This window comes from Triturus cristatus, chromosome 12 (genome assembly GCF_964204655.1).
Source record: "Triturus cristatus chromosome 12, aTriCri1.1, whole genome shotgun sequence".
Lineage (NCBI taxonomy): Eukaryota > Metazoa > Chordata > Amphibia > Caudata > Salamandridae > Triturus > Triturus cristatus.
In genome coordinates this window covers 841,582,561-841,601,327 of record NC_140595.1, presented here as the reverse complement: position 1 = coordinate 841,601,327, position 18,767 = coordinate 841,582,561, and the positions used below count along the sequence as shown (strand labels likewise).

The following is an 18,767-nucleotide window of genomic DNA, read 5'->3' as shown; positions in this document are numbered from 1 at the left end:
CGTATTATTAGAACATGTACATTATGAGTACGAGCGCATTATAAGTGCATTATGGGAACGAGCACATTATGAGAACAAGCGCATTATAAGAACGAGTCAATTATGAGAACGAATGCATTATGAGAACGAGTGCATTATGAGAACGAGCGCATGATGAGAACGAGCGCATGATGAGAACGAGCGCATGATGAGAACGAGCGCATTATGAGAACGAACGCATTATGAGAACGAACGCATTATGAGAACGAGCGCATTATAAGTACATTATGAGAACAAGCGCATTATGAGAACAAGCGCATTTTGAGAACGAGTGCATTATGAGAACGAGTGCATTATGAGAACGAGTTCATTACAAAACACCAAAATAAATACACTCATGTATCCAAAGAACCAAACTTGGCTTGCCATATCCTATTCTTGGCCAGTTTCTCCCACAGAGGGGGGTTGTCCGAGCACTGAAGAGCACCGTCCCGCCTGTTCAAATTGTTAAATAAGATATAGACACGAAGAAGGCAGATACCATGCCGCACCGTACCTTAGAATGACCTTTTTTCATATAGGGTTTGCCTTATTTTACGCATTATAAATGTATTCTACCAGTATATTCTTTCTGAATTCAATTATGCAAATTCAATCGATGAAGTGGCCGGAGCTATTAAAAAGATAAGATCCTCAGGAGCAATGGGTCCTGATGAAATTCCTATGACGGTAATAAAAAAGGAGCCACTTTTATGGGGTACCTATCTAGCTCCACTATTTAATCTTTGCTACTCCCAGGGGAAGACACCACAATCCTGGTTGGGAAGTATTTTAATTCCTCTGTACAAAAGGGCCCTAGAACATACCCAGGTAATTCTCGGCAAATAGCCCTACTGGATGCGACGGGGAAAATATTTGCACGCACTATCCTCGATCACCTCACGGAATGGGTGAGGGAAAAGAAAGCCCTCCTCATAGAACAACCAGGTTTTAGGAAAAATCATTCAACTCTAGACAATATTTTTATGTTGAAATTAATTGAGGAGAAATACACAATTACTCGTAACTCAAAGGTATACATGGGTTTCATAGATTTTTCAATAGCCTTCGATAAGGTATATCGTCCTTTATTATGGAGAAAATTGCAAAAAATGGGTTTGCCTTCACTCCTGCTATCACTAATTATTACACTACACTCGCAAACCTGGTGCCAGATATTAATGGGTGGGAACCAAGGTTCATCAGATGTAATTCCTACAGAAAATGGTTTGAAACAAGGCTGCTTGTTAGCACCGCTGCCATTTACTCTTTATATAGCAGATTTACCCGATTGCTTTGCTCAAACTGATGGAGATGCACCAAAGATAAGTACCCGGCCTTTTGCATATCTTTTATATGCAGATGATATAGGAGTAATGGACCTAACACCTATTGGGTTGAATAGAAAGCTGGTATCACTACAAACATTTACAGTGGGCCAGTTTTTGAAAGTAAGTGTCTCTAAAAGTAAAATTTTAAATATGAAAAGTACTAAAAGTAGAAAATGATGTAACTTTAAGTGGCAAATTGGTCCTGAAAAGCTGGAGGTGGTAGACTCATACCTCTATTTAGGGAAACCTTTACCAGGCAGTTCAAAGAACAAACCTCATATTGAACACAGCACTTGTAAAGCTGCATCTCACACCAATGGTTCGCGTATTTTTTACAGTGCTATGGGCAGAAGACACTTTTTACATCTACTGATGGTTTTTAAGGCAAAAATCCCTCCAACTCTGCTCTGTGCGGTCGAATCAATCCCTGTTAAGGACTGGAGTTTTTTGGATAGGATTGAAGGTCAGATACTTCGTAAAATTTGTAATTTTAACATGTTAGTCCAAACGGCAGCAATTAGATTGGAATTCGGCTTGATAAGCTCCTATATCCAAGGCTTATCCAGGGTTATTCGCTGGGGATATCAGCTAAAAAATAGCGAGCCAGATTCACTAAGAGGTTTCATGTGTCATGAAATCTTCGATATTAAGGCAGGTAATCACTTTTTTTACCGTGATTTCTCATTGGCACTGAAAACCTTTGGTATACAAGAACAATCAGGGCTCTTAGGATTTAAATCACTCCTAAAAACCCTAAGCGGAAAAATTAGCTTTAATAGAGATACTAAATTTTGCAATTCTAAAGATAAGATTAAAATTAATAGTAAGGACAAACTCACCGAGAATTGCACAAAAATACTTATTTTGGAATTTAGAACACGTAATTCGACGTTTACTCATTTTATGCCGCATGAACCTCTTACCTCTAAACGACCTAGCAGCAAACTGGTCCCAGAATTTGAATTTGAATAATGGAAACACTTGTAACTTGTGTAAGCTGAGCATTCAGACCCTAGACCATGTTTTGTTTGTTTGTCCAGTTTTGGCCTCGCGTCGTCTTCGTTGGCTTCGACCGATGTTTTTACAAAATGGTGTTAAAAATGTAGCATCAGCACAAGACTATCTCTTTTGTCCAAAAAATGAAGCAGTATGTGTAAAACTTTTTAATTATTTTAACGAGTTTATGTATATATTTTAAATCTTTAACATATTCTTCAATTGGGGGGAATAATCCCCTTGTTTGTCATCCTTTTGCGAAGTATTTGTAGTTTGTCTTTTATCAATTTGTATTTTACACACTGATTGGTTGTTATTTACTGCTATTTAGCACAATAGGGATATGTTGCGCTTGTTTCCCACTACGCTCTGTTGTTCATTTAAAAAAACAAAAAACAAAAAAACTTAACTGAAGTTGGATTTTGGATGTATTTTGCGCTTGAACTGGCTGCTACTGGATTACTATTTGCACAGGTTTGGATGTGCTTAGTCATTCCTTTTTTCGCTGCTAATTCTAAATTGAATCTTCTGGCTGAAGTTGAACTTTGTTCTGCATATGAATTGGCTGATAATTACTGCACTTTGCACCTTTTATGAGATGCTCTGTTATTTCCTTCTTCTTGCTGCTAATTTCTGATCCCCTAGGTGAAAATGGACTCTGAATTTTATTCTGCACATGATTTTAACGTTGATAATTTTATGTATTTTATGCCCTGGGAAAACTGATAATATTGACTGATCTTACTTAAAGGAATTTTAGCCTCGCTAACTCAGGTCCCTGATAATTCTATGATGGTTTGTGGAATGAAATCTGTTATGTTTTATTAGTCGTAGTCGTATATTCTTTGAGTTTATATAACTTTGCAAGTCCACCGTTTTGCGGATCTCACATTGTTGATGATGTAGCTACACCAGACTCCAGAGCTGCTCCAGAAGTCACCCTCTGCGATAGACACCGCACAGCGGCACCTTCCAATGTGATGCCTTCAGCAAAGCAAGGCTCCTGAAAAGGTTGCTGTCCTACTGGAGTTGAGAGACCTCAAGAGAAGGAGAACCTCAAAGTTGAAAGACAAATCCACCTTGTGTCACTAGTTACTGCAGATCAAAGTATTGAGTCTACTGAGCCCCACTGACATAAGGCTAAGGGGTGGGGCTTACTAAAGCCCAATTTTTGATGTGCTCGCCAAAGAAATATGTCCAGATGAAGGCCTTTGAAATGGGCAATAAGGTCAAAACATCAGCAACGTGACAGACTAGGTCCTTGCTTAAACCATAAGAGACGGTGACCTATATCCATATTAGTGAACCACAACCTGCTATATGAACCCAAGTCGCCTGCAGTTATTCATACAGACACATGCAGGGTTTGGTGGTTTGTCAGTACGCGTGTACAGAGCACTTTATTTGCTCTTCTGCAGCTGGCTTCCTTCTGTTAATAAGTGGCCCTCATAATAACCAGATCTGTTTTGTGCTAGGCCTGCTGTTCTGAGGTATTCATTCTTTAGTGATAACTAAGTAACCGAGCATTTTTAAACTAAGTGTGGAACTGAGGTTTTAGTGACCTATTGCTTCATTGTGACCCAGGTTCTTGCCATTCATATTGGATTTCTCTTGTACTTGGTCCTATTAGTTTTCTTTCTTACACTGCTCAGTCTCCAGGCTGCTGTTGCCCTTGGTGTGCTGAGAGCTAGCAGAGGCGGCGTGCTCGTCAGCCAGGTTGGGTCAGTCCTGGCTGCGATGGCTTTGTAAAGAATGCCGCTGGCTTGAACGATGATGCGGGCGTTGCATCTGGTGTTTCTCACTCGGCCCCTTCCTTGTCCTGATGTCATGCCTCAATATGGTTCTGTGTGGGACGTATTCGGTGTCTATCAGCTGGAACCACCATTGCAAACTACATTTGCAATGGTGGACCACGGACATGAGCCAGTGCAGATCCATCAAGATGGGGGTGATGTGGTCATGCGTCTTCAGCTCCAGGGTGAGGCGTGCTTAGGGGTGCAGGACGCCCTTTAGTGGGGCACCAGCGTGAAGTCTACGAGGCGTTGAACGTGGACGCTCACTGCATCCTCCAGAGGTGAGAGCACCAATCTTTGAACGGAAGTTCTGAAGTCGCTTTCTGGGGGGGGGAATCCTTTGAGGTTTGGGTCCATCCAGGTCTCACTGTGATCTCGGTTTATCCACGAGGAGCCCCAGACCTAGGGCAGTGCTGGTGTTTGCCACTGACTGGTCTTCCAGGCGGTTATCATCATCTCTTTGCAGCCAGGAATCCCGCTGTTGTCCTGATGGGGATGAGTTTCCGTCTACGGGTAAGGTGCGAGTTTAAATTTGAGGACCGGAGATCAAATGCCATAGGAATATTCTTTTTTACCTGGGGCCCCTTCCACAGATCTGCTTCCACTCCAGATGTGAATTGTTCTCTTTGTGCTCTCACTACATTTCTAGAACCATTAGCGGCGCGAGATGAGTGCATGCGCCTCGTCAGCTAGAAGAGTGGCTGGAGATGGACTTAGTGCTGCAAAGCTATTTCACCTCAGGAGCTGCCTTTCAAGTCCTACTTGATGCGGATCCTGAGACAGCCTTGTACAACTACTGCCGAGCCTCTCGCCTCGTCATATGACATCACACATGAGCTTTGGAGCTCGGGTGACCCTCAGTAGAAAGGGGGCGCTCGCACCTCTTAATAGGGACAGGACTTATGGAAGCGGGCACTGGTATGGAATCGTAGCTGGGATGGTAAATGTGAAGGAAGACACGGGCATGGAGTGTCTCCCCATTGGAGAGACCACAACCGCTGGCACTTAGGCTGCAAATGCCCCTGAGCCCTGGCACGGGCTCACCTGTACCTCCAAACCTGGAGTTTAAGGCATACAACGTCCACGGAAGAGGTGTCCCAGCCCCACAAAATCTGCTCGGCCAGACAATTAAAAAAAAACAGGGAAACAAAATGGAGCTCAGCACAATGGCCAACATTTGTGACATTGTCATCTTCTTGGCACCGTAAAGCATCAGAACCTCATGGAATATGGGGTACCCCGCCTCCTGCTTTTACAAGCGAAGCAGAGTTGTCTCTGGAGGATACCCCAGTGAGCAAACTGCTGCTCCCTACCCCATCGTTACAACAAACAAATGATGGACAGAATGCTGACAATGCATACATTCTCCCCCAGTCAAGAGATCTGGGTTAAATCCATCGTTCTTTTGCCCACTACACCACCCCAGTTTAGACATGGCCATATGCAAATCAGTCTTGACCCTGTGCCTCATGGGAACAGTCCAGCCCGAACTGCCAAGCCATGTCTTCTCTGGACCGGAATCAAGCATCCTAGGACCGGTTTCTGGCTATCAGCCGTCATCAGCCAGGATAGCTTGACTCCAGTGGCGTAGTGAGCACGGGTCCCACGTCTGGGAATACCCATCCCACTTAGGGCGAAAAAGCGTTACAACAAACAAATGATGGACGGAATGCTGACAATGCATACATTCTCCCCCAGTCAAGAGATCTGGGTTAAATCCATCGTTCTTTTGCCCACTACACCACCCCAGTTTAGACATGGCCATATGCAAATCAGTCTTGACCCTGTGCCTCATGGGAACAGTCCAGCCCGAACTGCCAAGCCATGTCTTCCCTGGACCGGAATCAAGCATCCTAAGACCGGTTTCTGGCTATCAGCCGTCATCAGCCAGGATAGCTTGACTCCAGTGGCGTAGTGAGCCCGGGTCCCACGTCTGGGAATACCCATCCCACTTCGGGCGAAAAGCGTTACAACAAACAAATGATGGACGGAATGTTGACAATGCAGACATTCTCCCCCAGTCAAGAGATCTGGGTTAAATCCATCGTTCTTTTGCCCACTACACCACCCCAGTCTAGACATGGCCATATGCAAATCAGTCTTGACCCTGTGCCTCATGGGAACAGTCCAGCCCGAACTGCCAAGCCATGTCTTCCCTGGACCGGAATCAAGCATCCTAGGACCGGTTTCTGGCTATCAGCCGTCATCAGCCAGGATAGCTTGACTCCAGTGGCGTAGTGAGCACGGGTCCCACGTCTGGGAATACCCATCCCACTTAGGGCGAAAAAGCGTTACAACAAACAAATGATGGACGGAATGCTGACAATGCATACATTCTCCCCCAGTCAAGAGATCTGGGTTAAATCCATCGTTATTTTGCCCACTACACCACCTCAGTTTAGACATGGCCATATGCAAATCAGTCTTGACCCTGTGCCTCATGGGAACAGTCCAGCCCAAACTGCCAAGCCATGTCTTCCCTGGACCGGAATCAAGCATCCTAGGACCGGTTTGTTGTAACGCTTCCTACCCCATCAGCAGCCCACCCAGAAGACCCCACAGCTTCCATAACCCGGCAGAGCCCTACCGAACTCCCCATAAAGGGCCCCCCCTGCTTCCCAACCCATCAGCAGAAGACCCCACAGCTTCCAGAACCCGGAAGACCCCGGCTAAAGAGACTGCCTCATAGAGGGTCCCTCCCCTGCTTCCCACCCCATCAGCAGAAGACCCCACAGCTTCCAGAACCCGGCAGACCGTGGCCAAAGAGACCTCCTAAAGGGTCCCCCCTGCTGTTTCCTACCCCATCAGCAGAAGGCCCCACAGCTTCCAGAACCCGGCAGACCCCTGCCGACCTCCTCATAAAGGGCCCCCCTGCTGCTTCCCACCCCATCAGCAGACGACCCCACAGCTTCTATAACCCGGCAGACCCCTACCGACCTCCCCATAAAGGGTCCCCCTGGCTTCCCACCCCATCAGCAGCCCACCCAGAAGACCCCACAGCTTCCATAACCCGGCAGAGCCCTACCGACCTCCCCATAAAGGGTCCCCCCTGCTTCCCACCCCATCAGCAGAAGACCCCACAGCTTCCAGAACCCGGCAGACCCCGGCCAAAGAGACCTCCTAAAGGGTCCCCCCTGCTGCTTCTTACCCCATCAGCAGAAGACCCCACAGCATCCAAAACCTGGCAGACCCCTGTCGACATCCTCATAAAGGGTCCCCCCTGCTGCTCCCTACCCCATCAGCAGAAGACCCCCACAGCTTCCAGAACCCAGCAGACCCCTGCCAAAGAGACCTCCTCATAAAGGGTCCCTCCCCTGCTTCCCACCCCATCAGCAGCCCACCCAGAAGACCCCACAGCTTCCACAACCTGGCAGACCCCTGCCAAAGAGACCTCCTCATAAAGGGTCCCCGCTTGCTGCGCATCCTGGACTCACCTGTGCGCCTCTAGAATCCGCTCCACAATGGCGTCCCCAATTTCGTTCTGGACCATCTTCCCATCTGCACAGGTGATGAAAAACTGGTTCTGGAAATAATGATAACAGAGAGCTGGTGAGACAGACTTACTGTGCCAGGGCAGGAGCAGGTACCAAGAGATCAATACATTTTGTTTCAGCTCACACCAGCACCTCGACAGGCCTTATATAATCACACTAACTTCTGCAAGCGAGACGCGACTCTCGGTCAGTGCTGCTCTAGTGTCCCTCACTCAACAAAAGCAGCGACTCTGGATTCTTGAAGAGGAACAGCCCTGCACTGACTCCTCCAGCCTCTTTACTGGCAGCTCAATGAAACAGGCTTATCACAATGCAAACTTGGCATTGCCAACCAGTCATGGCTCAGGCGCAGGCAGGCATGGGACTCATGAAGCCGGCTTATCACAATGCAAACTTGGCATTGCCAACCAGTCATGGCTCAGGCGCAGGCAGGCATGGGACTCATGAAGCAGGCTTAGCACAATGCAAACTTGGCATTGCCAACCCCGCCATGGTTCAGGCACAGGCAGGCATGGGACTCATGAAGCAGGCTTAGCACAATGCAAACTTGGCATTGCCAACCCTGCCATGGTTCAGGCACAGGCAGGCATGGGACTCATGAAGCCGGCTTATCACAATGCAAACTTGGCATTGCCATCCAGTCATGGCTCAGGCACAGGAAGGCATGGGACTCATGAAGCAGGCTTATCACAATGCAAACTTGGCATTGCCAACCAGTCATGGCTCAGGCACAGGAAGGCATGGGACTCATGAAGCCGGCTTATCACAATGCAAACTTGGCATTGCCAACCAGTCATGGCTCAGGCAGGCATGGGACTCATGAAGCAGGCTTATCACAATGCAAACTTGGCATTGCCAACCAGTCATGGCTCAGGCACAGGCAGGCATGGGACTCATGAAGCAGGCTTATCACAATGCAAACTTGGCATTGCCAACCGGTCATGGCTCAGGCACAGGCAGGCATGGGACTCATGAAGCAGGCTTATCACAATGCAAACTAGGCATTGCCAACCAGTCATGGCTCAGGCGCAGGCATGGGACTCATGAAGCAGGCTTATCACAATGCAAACTTGGCATTGCCAACCAGTCATGGCTCAGGCACAGGCAGGCATGGGACTCATGAAGCAGGCTTATCACAATGCAAACTTGGCATTGCCAACCAGTCATGGCTCAGGCACAGGCAGGCATGGGACTCATGAAGCAGGCTTATCACAATGCAAACTTGGCATTGCCAACCACTCATGGCTCAGGCACAGGCAGGCATGGGACTCATGAAGCAGGCTCATCACAATGCAAACTTGGCATTGCCAACCAGTCATGGCTCAGGCACAGGCAGGCATGGGACTCATGAAGCAGGCTTATCACAATGCAAACTTGGCATTGCCAACCAGTCATGGCTCAGGCACAGGCAGGCATGGGACTCATGAAGCAGGCTTATCACAATGCAACCTTGGCATTGCCAACCAGTCATGGCTCAGGCACAGGCAGGCATGGGACTCATGAAGCAGGCTTATCACAATGCAAACTTGGCATTGCCAACCAGTCATGGCTCAGGCACAGGCAGGCATGGGACTCATGAAGCAGGCTTATCACAATGCAAACTTGGCATTGCCAACCAGTCATGGCTCAGGCACAGGCAGGCATGTGACTCATGAAGCAGGCTTATCACAATGCAAACTTGGCATTGCCAACCAGTCATGGCTCAGGCACAGGCAGGCATGGGACTCATGAAGCAGGCTTATCACAATGCAAACTTGGCATTGCCAACCGGTCATGGCTCAGGCACAGGCAGGCATGGGACTCATGAAGCAGGCTTATCACAATGCAAACTTGGCATTGCCAACCAGTCATGGCTCAGGCGCAGGCAGGCATGGGACTCATGAAGCAGGCTTATCACAATGCAAACTTGGCATTGCCAACCGGTCATGGCTCAGGCACAGGAAGGCATGGGACTCATGAAGCAGGCTTATCACAATGCAAACTTGGCATTGCCAACCGGTTATGGCTCAGGCACGGGCAGGCATGGCAGTGGATGAAGGCAGAAGAGCCCTGGAGCTGCTGTCTTTGGGGAAATCAGGACATTGCACTGGTTTACAGGAGATCCCGGGGCAGGATAATTCCCTTCTGGAGCAACTAATGTTTCCTCTTCAATGTAGATCTCACCCAGTCACTGCCTCGAAGGGCATTGCATCGAACACACAAAAGGCGATGGGAGGATTGCTTGCAAATAATATAACCGAGCAATCGCTCGGTGTAGGATTCCGACCCATCACGGTGCCAATCCAGACCAAGGACCACCCTATGCAAAGTAGGACTGACGAGGCTCCTTGTGGGAACAGTCCATCACAAACTGCCAGGTGAGACCCCATCCAGAAGTGACCACACACCCAACACCTGTTTCGGCCTTGTATGGCTTCGTCAGTGAGGTGTCGCTTGTATCCTGTGGCACAGCGAGCAAGGAGCACATGTTCAGTGCTTCATTTTGAGCCGGTGGCTGCAGGTGTGGCCAGAAGCAATCTCTTTTGGGGACAGGCACTTACCTTTCCTCATCAGACTTTGACCCACAGCAAGAGAGAAAAAATACAAAAAAGAAGGAAAGGAATAAGTAAGAAAAAGGAGGAAAAACAGTGACAAAGGGAGAAGGCAGGGATGAGAAAGAACCTTCAATAATGAAAAGTAAAGGGGCAAGGAGCACCCGGTGGGGGAAGAAGAGGTGTGAGGCGTAAGCTAGACTACGTTGCCCTGGTTTTCCACAATTCTGAAGTTCATCAGCTCGGGCTGACGCTTCTGTGTGAAACTTTGGACACCAGCACTTATTTTAGAAATGAAGCATTGCCCACTTAGGGCGCCACTGCAGACACATGAAAGGTGATTGCAGGATTGGTTGCAAGTAGTCATACTACTGGAAGACACTCTAAGCAGAACTTCAACCCTTCATTTTTCACCCACTCCACCACTCTAGACAAAGGCCGGTCTTATGTACATCACTACTGACCCTGCTGCTCATAGGAACGATCCATCCCAAACTGACAGACCAGGACCCTCAGGCAAAGAACACAAGCAACCCGAGACGGCTTCGGCCTTGTTGGGTCTCATCAAGGTGATAAAGCTTGGAAGCTACGGAAGAGCGAGCGAGGGAACTACGTCTGGGCGTACCCATGGCCACTTATGGCGTTACATCCAAGACACAGGAGGTGTTGGAAGGAAAGCTTGAAATGAGTGTACTCGCGGAGGCGGGTCTCTGTCGAGGGGGGCCCAGTGGCGAACGCTCTTTGCAAGCTTTCCTCCCATCACCTTGTGTGTGTCTGCCATCCAGAGGGCAGTGATCTAGAAACCAAGGACCCTGAAGCACCTCTACAAACCCCAAACCTCTCTATGTGCTCAGCTACATTACCTCGATATATACGTAGTGTTGGCTTTCCTTTATGCAAGCGATGTACGCGTTGAGGATGGAGCACTCCGAAGACCCCGCGGACCAATGATCCACCGATCTCAGCACCTGTGGAGAGAGGATGGAATGTCATTTCAAGACACAGAGAACCAGTGACATACACAGAGCTCCTCTAGATCAACAGGTCCAGGGAGCAGAAGCAGTATACATGTTCGGGCGTTTGCAGACAACATGGTTGAAATGATGACCCCTCTCCGTTTTGTTTTTTTAATCCTGTGCCTTAATGCATGGCATTGCAATGAAAGGATTTGTGGATAAAATATAACAAAGCGTGAACAAGCCTTTTCTGTGGAAGGCAATGTTTTGACAGAAGATGGGAACTATGGTTTGGTGAAGGCCTGGACATGGAGGTTTGTCACCACCTCTATAGTACAGGCTCTGTGGAAAGGCCAACCACGCCTGGCAGTCACGCTGTCTGTTCCCGGTGCAACAAGAGTTATAGGGGGGGGGGATGCTCTCTGAAGAGTTGTCCTGACACCACCAGGAGGAATATGTCCAAAAGCACAGAAAGCCTCAGAGATGCTAGTCCCCAGATGTAGGACAATTCTTGCAAGGGGGATGTTTCATATCTGGATGAGAACGCATGACAGGATGTGGCTGACCGAACCAAAATGGTGTACATGTTTTGTGGCCATTTTGGAATAGAGTTTGTGTTTGGCAGCCCTTTCAGAATGAAGTCTGCATTTGGTGGCTATCTTAGAATGGAGTTTTTGTTTGGTGGCTCTTTCAGAATGAAGTCTGCGTTTGGTGGCCATCTTGGATTGGAGTTTATACTCGGCCACTCTTTCAGAATGAAGGCTGCGTTCGGTGGCCATCTTGGAATGGAGTTTATATTCGGCCGCTCTTTCAGAATGAAGTCTGCATTTGGTGGCAATCTTGGCTTGGAGCTTGTGTTTGACAGCTCTTTCAGAACGAAGTCTGTTTTTGGTGGCCATCTTGTAATAGAGTTTATATTCGGCCGCTCTTTCAGAATGAAGTCTGTATTTGGTGGTCAGCTTGGATTGGAGTTTCAGAAAGGGGAGTCAAACTGAAGCGTTCCTGCTACAGCTGTACCTAATGCTGGCCCACAACAATAACAGGATTGAGCCCCGGTTCCACAAGAGATGTCTTTCACAATGGAGAACACTATACTGCATGTTATCTTAAGGTATCAACACAGCCCTTTGGGCAAAGAGCTTAGAACATTGAACCTCCCCAGCAGATCAGTGAATGCAACAACACAGAAACAGGAAGTGACATATGTGATCTCACTACCAGGCTTGGGGAAGGCACTGCTTTTCCGGGTCTGCAGGTGGACACACGGTCACTCAGCCCTGACATGACAGCGCTTGACCATCATGAGATAGCCATGGATACTGCTGTAAACAAACCCTAGGCTGCACAAGAGTTCATGAAGGAAGGTTCTTCTACACAAAGCTAACAGCACAGGACGTCCAGACTTTGTCTTCTTGGACTCCACTCACTCTCCCGGCAGGGTCCCAGTGGTAGCAAGACTCAACGCCTCAACACCGTACTGTGATGCCGGGGCTCACCAGACTGCGCTGCTGAGTGACATGATCAGCTCACGGAAACTTAAGTCTTCAAGGTGCTATTTCTGCACACACCTGCACGAAGCATCACTAAAACTGAGAAGGCCAGGCTCAGTCCAGATGTAGTTCACTGGAGATCCCTCTAGGGTACAACCGCCTAGTTACACTCCACCGAGATCCCTCAGGAATGTAATATACTGACCTCTTGGGGAGACTTGTGGCAGTAGAGTAGGATGCTTTTGGAATGTGGTCCAAGTTAAGATGAAGGAGATATCCACCAATAGGCTGAGACACTGTATGTGAGACCGGCCTCATGGCGTATGCCCTCCCGATCATTCAGCCAACCTGCAACCACCCCCAAGACACGGCATCTCCGACTCCGGCCGCCCCAGCCACACAGACCCGAGGGCCGGCCAGAGCCCCCGACAGACTCGACACCCTACCACGCATGTCCGACCGAGGGAGCGGGAACCCCCGAGCCAGACCCAGAGGCGCCAGCCCAGTCACACCTCGGGTCGCCTTCCCCCGGGAGGACTCGATCGGCCACCAGGCCCCTGGGGAGCAGGCGCCTCGCCTGCCGAGCGTCTGGGGTCCCTCCCAGACCCACCTGAAAAGACCAAAGAAACGAGCGGCAGGAAATCTCGCCGAACCCCCTCAGTCTCCCAAGGCCCCTCTCTGCGAGGACTCCGGACTTCAAAGGGCAGGGGGAGTATAATAAGGGGTGCCGGAGGAACGAATGGCAGAGAAGACCTGGAACCATCGAAGCCTGCTGACGCTGTCGCGGCTCCCGAAAACCGAACCACCTTGGCCTGCTGAGTGACTCGCGGCCCCCAGCCATTGAACCATCTGAGCCCTGCTGACGAGATCGCGGCTCCCGAACTCTGAACCACCTGGGCCTGCTGAGTGACTCGCGGCCCCCAGCCATTGAACCATCTGAGCCCTGCTGACAAGATCGCGGCTCCCGAACTCCGACTACCTGTGCCTGCTGAGTGACTCGCGGCTCCCCTCGAGGACAAATTGGCAAGAGATCGCCCAGAGAAACAACACCCTCCAGCTCGAGGATTGTGAGCTAGCCGCAGGGTACTTTGCAGAGACACTACCTTCAAAGACTGTCCCGCTACCCCCATTCCCCTACCACCGATTTGTAGACTCTTGTGCCGCTGATGTACTCCTTACGCTTTGGATCATAAAGATCCCTTGAAACCTTCGATAAAAGAACCTATCGTCCTACAAAGAATACGTGTGGTGTCACTCTGTTCGTAGTGTAAGCTCAGGGTGTGCGCGCCTGGTTCGGCCTACTTGAGAGGTGAGTCAAAGGGGTGGGCAAGACGTGCATCGAACCCCCCTCCGGCGAACGCCTTTCCAACATTTGGTGGCAGACGACGGGATCCGAGCCGACACCGAAAGAGAGCGTGCAGTGAACGACTGACGCACTACCAAACAGAGATGGAAGGAGAAACCTACCTGGGTGCCGCAGGTACCGAAATGAGCTCGACGTTCCGAAAGGATCAATTGGACTATTATACGCATAGAGAATTAAAACAATTTTGCAAAGACCTTGGAATCGCTACCACCGGATTAAGCACAAAGGAAGACTTCCAAAAAGTATTGAAGACCTGGGTCGAGACGGGGGCGCCCCCGGCCCAAACGGAAGGAGACTCCGCCCATGAACCACAAAGCATCCCGGTGAGAAACAGCGGGCCAGAGGGGAACCTGTCCCCCGAGGAACTAGCAGACCGAGAGAGAGGCCGCAACCACGAACTTGAACTGGCCAAGCTGAAAATCGAGGGAGAACTAAAACTGGCCGAGAAAAAGCTAGCCGTCGAGCAGTTACGGCTACAAGGGGAACTCGAGGAAAAGAGACGCCAAAGAGAGTACGACGAAAAGAAACTCCAGCTGGAACATGAACGCAGCCTGAAAGAGATCGAGTTGAGGGCTAAAAGCGAAGAGTCACGACCTTCCGGGAATCTACCATCCGCTCCCACCGTGGAAGCCAAAGTCCAAATCCCCAAGGATGTAGTAAAGGAGTATTACAAAAACGACGATATCCAGCAGTGGTTTAAGGCCTACGAAGTTGCCATGACCTCTCACCGAGTCCCGCAGAAGGATTGAGGGGCTGGGCTATGGGGCCGGTTCTTAAGCGAAGGAAGAGATACCCTGCTGGATCTGCCCTCCACGGTCATGAACTCCTACAGCCACATGAAAGAAGCCCTCGTGGGCCGGTATGGACTCACTCCCGAGATGTACCGGCAACGGTTCCGAGATTGCAAAAAGATACCGGGCACCACATGGGTAGAATACGTGAACTTTTACAGCCGGGCCTTGGACGGGTGGATCAAGGGCAGCAAGGTCTCCACCTTCGAAGAGCTGTTTGATCTGATCGCCTGGGAACATTTAGCGGCCAATTGCTTTGTAGAACTGCGCCAACACCTCCTGGACAGTAAACTCACCGACCCTCGGAAGCTGGCCGCCGAGGCTGACCGTTGGGTGAACACCCGGGCCACCCGAGGCCCCGTGGGAGACTACGGTCGCCACAGTCAAGGACCCCCCCGCCAGAGGGGCGGAGGAAACCACGGCCGACCGAGAGACTTCCCAGGGGGGCCCCCGCACAGCCCTCCCAGCAGCCCACCAGCGGCAGGTCCAGCTCCGTCCCCAGCCAGCACCGGAGCCCCGGGGCGGCTAGGGCCACGAACCAGGATCACCTGCTTCCGCTGCCAACAGCCCGGACACTACGCCAATGACCCCCAGTGTCCCCAGTATCAACGAACCGCAACGACCAACCCCCCGGCCCGGCAGATGGCCTCCGTGGCCCTAGGGGAAGAGATCGAGGACTCCGAAGAGTGGGAACCAGCTGCCATGGCCCTGGTCTCCCTTGGTGATCGAGAAATGGTCCCCGGGACACCCTTGCCCGCCAACACGAAGAAGTACCGACAGCAGGTGACCATCAACGGCCACCGAGTCGAGGGCCTCCGCGATACCGGGGCAAGTGTCACCGCGGTCCACCGCAACCTAATCTCTGAAGACCAGATCCTACCCGATGCCCTCTGTCCGGTCATATCCTCCGACAATTCCGAGAGCCTCTGCCAGATGGCTCTGGTGCCTTTCGAGTGGGGAGGAGTCTCCGGAGTATTGAAGGTAGCCGTCCGAACATCACAGCCCGTAGACTGCCTCCTGGGCAACGACCTTGAGAGTTCCCCGTGGGGGCAAGTGGAACGAAGAGCGCATCTCGAGATGATGGGCCTACCCGAATGGGTCTGCGCCACCACGCGCTCCATGACAGCGCGATTGCCCCTCTCCGAGGGCGGTGAGGCCCTCCCACTGAACACTGTCCCCGAGAACCGGGGCACCCGGCCAGAAACGGACAACCCTCCTTCGGAAGGAGAAGAAGACACTAACCCGGGAGAAGGGCCGGAACCTTCCGCTCCTGAGGCGCTGACGGAGCTCGGAGAACTGCCCGAGATGGCCCAGTGGCGCTGTGAGGGAGGTCCCTCCCGTGAAGAGTTCTGCCAGGAACAGGCCACCTGCCCTTCCCTCGTGGGACTCCGACAACAAGCAGAAGCACAGACCGCCGGTGACCGGACCGGAACCCACTGGGTCTATTGGGACAATGGCCTCCTATACAGTGAACAAAAGTCAGCCGAGCTAGGCGCAGCCCGAGTACTGGTAGTACCCCTGCGCTTCCGAAGCCTCCTCCTGGGCCTGGCCCACGATGTACCCTTGGCAGGACACTTAGGCCAAGACAAGACATATCAGCGATTAGTTACCCACTTCTATTGGCCCAAGAAGCGAGCAAATGTAGAAGTCCACTGTAAATCCTGCCTCACGTGCCAGGGCAGTGGGAAAAGTGGCGGAAAGCGCAAGGCTCCATTACAACCCTTTCCCGTTGTGAGTACCCCGTTTGAGCGGGTCGGCATCGACATCGTGGGACCCCTGGATCCGAAGACCGCCCAGGGCCACAGATTCATCCTTGTCCTGGTGGACCATGCCACCCGCTACCCCGAGGCCATTCCCCTCCGCACCGTGACGGCTCCCGTGGTGGGCCGGGCTCTCATGGGGATCTTCTCCCGTGTCGGATTCCCTCGCGAGGTTGTGAGTGATCGCGGCACTAACTTCATATCCCGCTACATGAAGTCCCTGTGGCAGCAGTGCGGAGTAACATATAAGTTCACGACCCCCTACCACCCCCAGGGCAACGGCCTGGTGGAACGCTTCAACCGAACCCTGAAGGGGATGATCCTGGGCCTCGAGGAGCCCCTACGCCGAAGATGGGACGTCCTCCTCCCTTGCCTCCTGTTCGCGTACCGGGAAGTTTCCCAAAAGTCCCTGGGGTTCAGCCCATTCGAACTACTATACGGACACCCCGTCCGGGGGCCCCTGAGCCTGGTCAAGGAGGGCTGGGAGACAAGCCCCCGGGGGACCCCTCCTGATGTGTTCCGCTACATCCTGGCGCTCCGCAACCAGACCCGGAAGTTCCGAGAACTGGCAGAGGCTAACCTCGAGGCCAGCCAAGAAGAAATGAAGCGCAGGTATGACCAGAACGCAACTCTGGTCGAGTTCCAGCCGGGCAAGCAGGTTTGGGTCATGGCCCCGGTGAAACCCTGCGCCCTACAGGACAAATGGACTGGCCCCTTCAAGGTGATCGAGCGGAAGAGTCAGGTCACGTACCTGATCGATGTACAGTCCCCACGGAACCCCCTCCGGGTTCTCCACTTGAACCGTCTCAAGCCCCACTTTGTGAGAACGGAGTTGAGTTTGCTACTGGCCACCGATGATGGGGCGGAAGAAGACACTGAACCCCTGCCCGACCCCCTGTGCGCTAAAGAACTGGATGGTTCCGTGGAGGGAGTGAAACTGTCGACCACCCTCACTCCCCAACAGTCCGACGACTGTCGCCAGCTGCTCAGACAATTCGCAGACCTCTTCTCCCTCATCCCAAGAGTCACCGACTGGTGTGTCCACGACGTGGACACCGACGACAGCCCACCTGTGAGACACCGAGCCTACCGGGTGCCTGACCGGGTCCGCACCTGCATCAAGACCGAAGTACAGAAGATGTTAACCCTTGGAGTGATCGAACCCTCCGATAGCCCCTGGGCCAGCCCGGTAGTCCTGGTCCCGAAAGCGGCCGCCCCTGGGGTCGCCCCCGAACTAAGATTCTGTGTGGACTACCGGGGGCTCAATGCGGTCACCCGAGCGGACGCTCATCCTATCCCCCGTGCCGACGAGCTCATCGACCGCCTTGGGGCCGCTCGTTTCCTCAGCACCTTCGACCTGACCTGCGGTTACTGGCAGATTGCTCTCACGGAGGGAGCAAAAGAACGCTCCGCCTTCTCCACACCCGATGGACACTACCGCTTCAGGGTCATGCCGTTCGGGATGAAAAATGCCCCGGCCACTTTCCAGCGGTTGGTAAACAAGGTCCTGGCCGGACTCGAGGAGTTCAGCGCAGCGTACCTTGACGACATAGCCGTATTCAGCTCTCAATGGCACGAGCATCTCCAGCACCTCCGGCAAGTACTGCTGGCCCTGCGCCAAGCCGGCCTAACAGTGAAGGCCAGCAAATGCCAGCTCGGGCAAGGCTCCGTGGTCTACCTGGGGCATCAGGTGGGCAGCGGGCAGGTCGCCCCCCTCCAACCAAAGATCGACGCCATCAAGTCCTGGGAGCCCCCACCACTCAGACGGAAGTCCGGGCCTTCCTGGGCCTCACAGGATACTACCGGAGGTTCATTAAAAACTATGGTAGCCTCGCAGGGCCTCTCACGGAGTTGACCTCCAAAAAACTCCCGAAGAAGGTGCAGTGGACCCCCCCGTGCCAACAGGCGTTCCACGCCTTGAAAACCGCCATGTGCACCGCCCCAGTACTCAAGGCCCCCGACTACTCCCAAGAGTTTGTGGTCCAGACCGACGCATCCGAACACGGCATCGGAGCCGTCCTCTCGCAGTTCAACGACAAAGGCATAGATCAGCCCATAGCCTTCATCAGCCGAAGGCTGCCGCCTCGAGAACAGCGTTGGAGTACCATAGAACGAGAGACCTTCGCCGTAGTCTGGGCCCTCAAGAAACTACGGCCCTACTTGTTCGGAACCCACTTCCGAGTGCAGACGGACCACCGGCCCTTGCGGTGGCTGATGCAGATGAGGGGAGAGAACCCCAAG

The 18,767-nt window shown here is 51.8% G+C and overlaps 1 protein-coding gene across 6 annotated transcripts in view; it reads right to left on the bottom strand.

Annotated features, from left to right (window-relative positions):
* Positions 1-18,767, bottom strand: part of PLD2 (phospholipase D2) — a 495,902-nt gene that overhangs the window by 33,368 nt on the left and 443,767 nt on the right. For all 6 annotated transcript variants that reach the window (XM_085638423.1, XM_085638422.1, XM_085638426.1 and 3 more), the window contains 2 exons: positions 11,027-11,131; positions 7,573-7,661 (listed from right to left, as the gene is read on the bottom strand). In XM_085638423.1, coding sequence (XP_085494549.1) covers positions 7,573-7,661; positions 11,027-11,131 — 194 coding nt within the window. The remainder of the gene's footprint in view (positions 1-7,572; positions 7,662-11,026; positions 11,132-18,767) is intronic.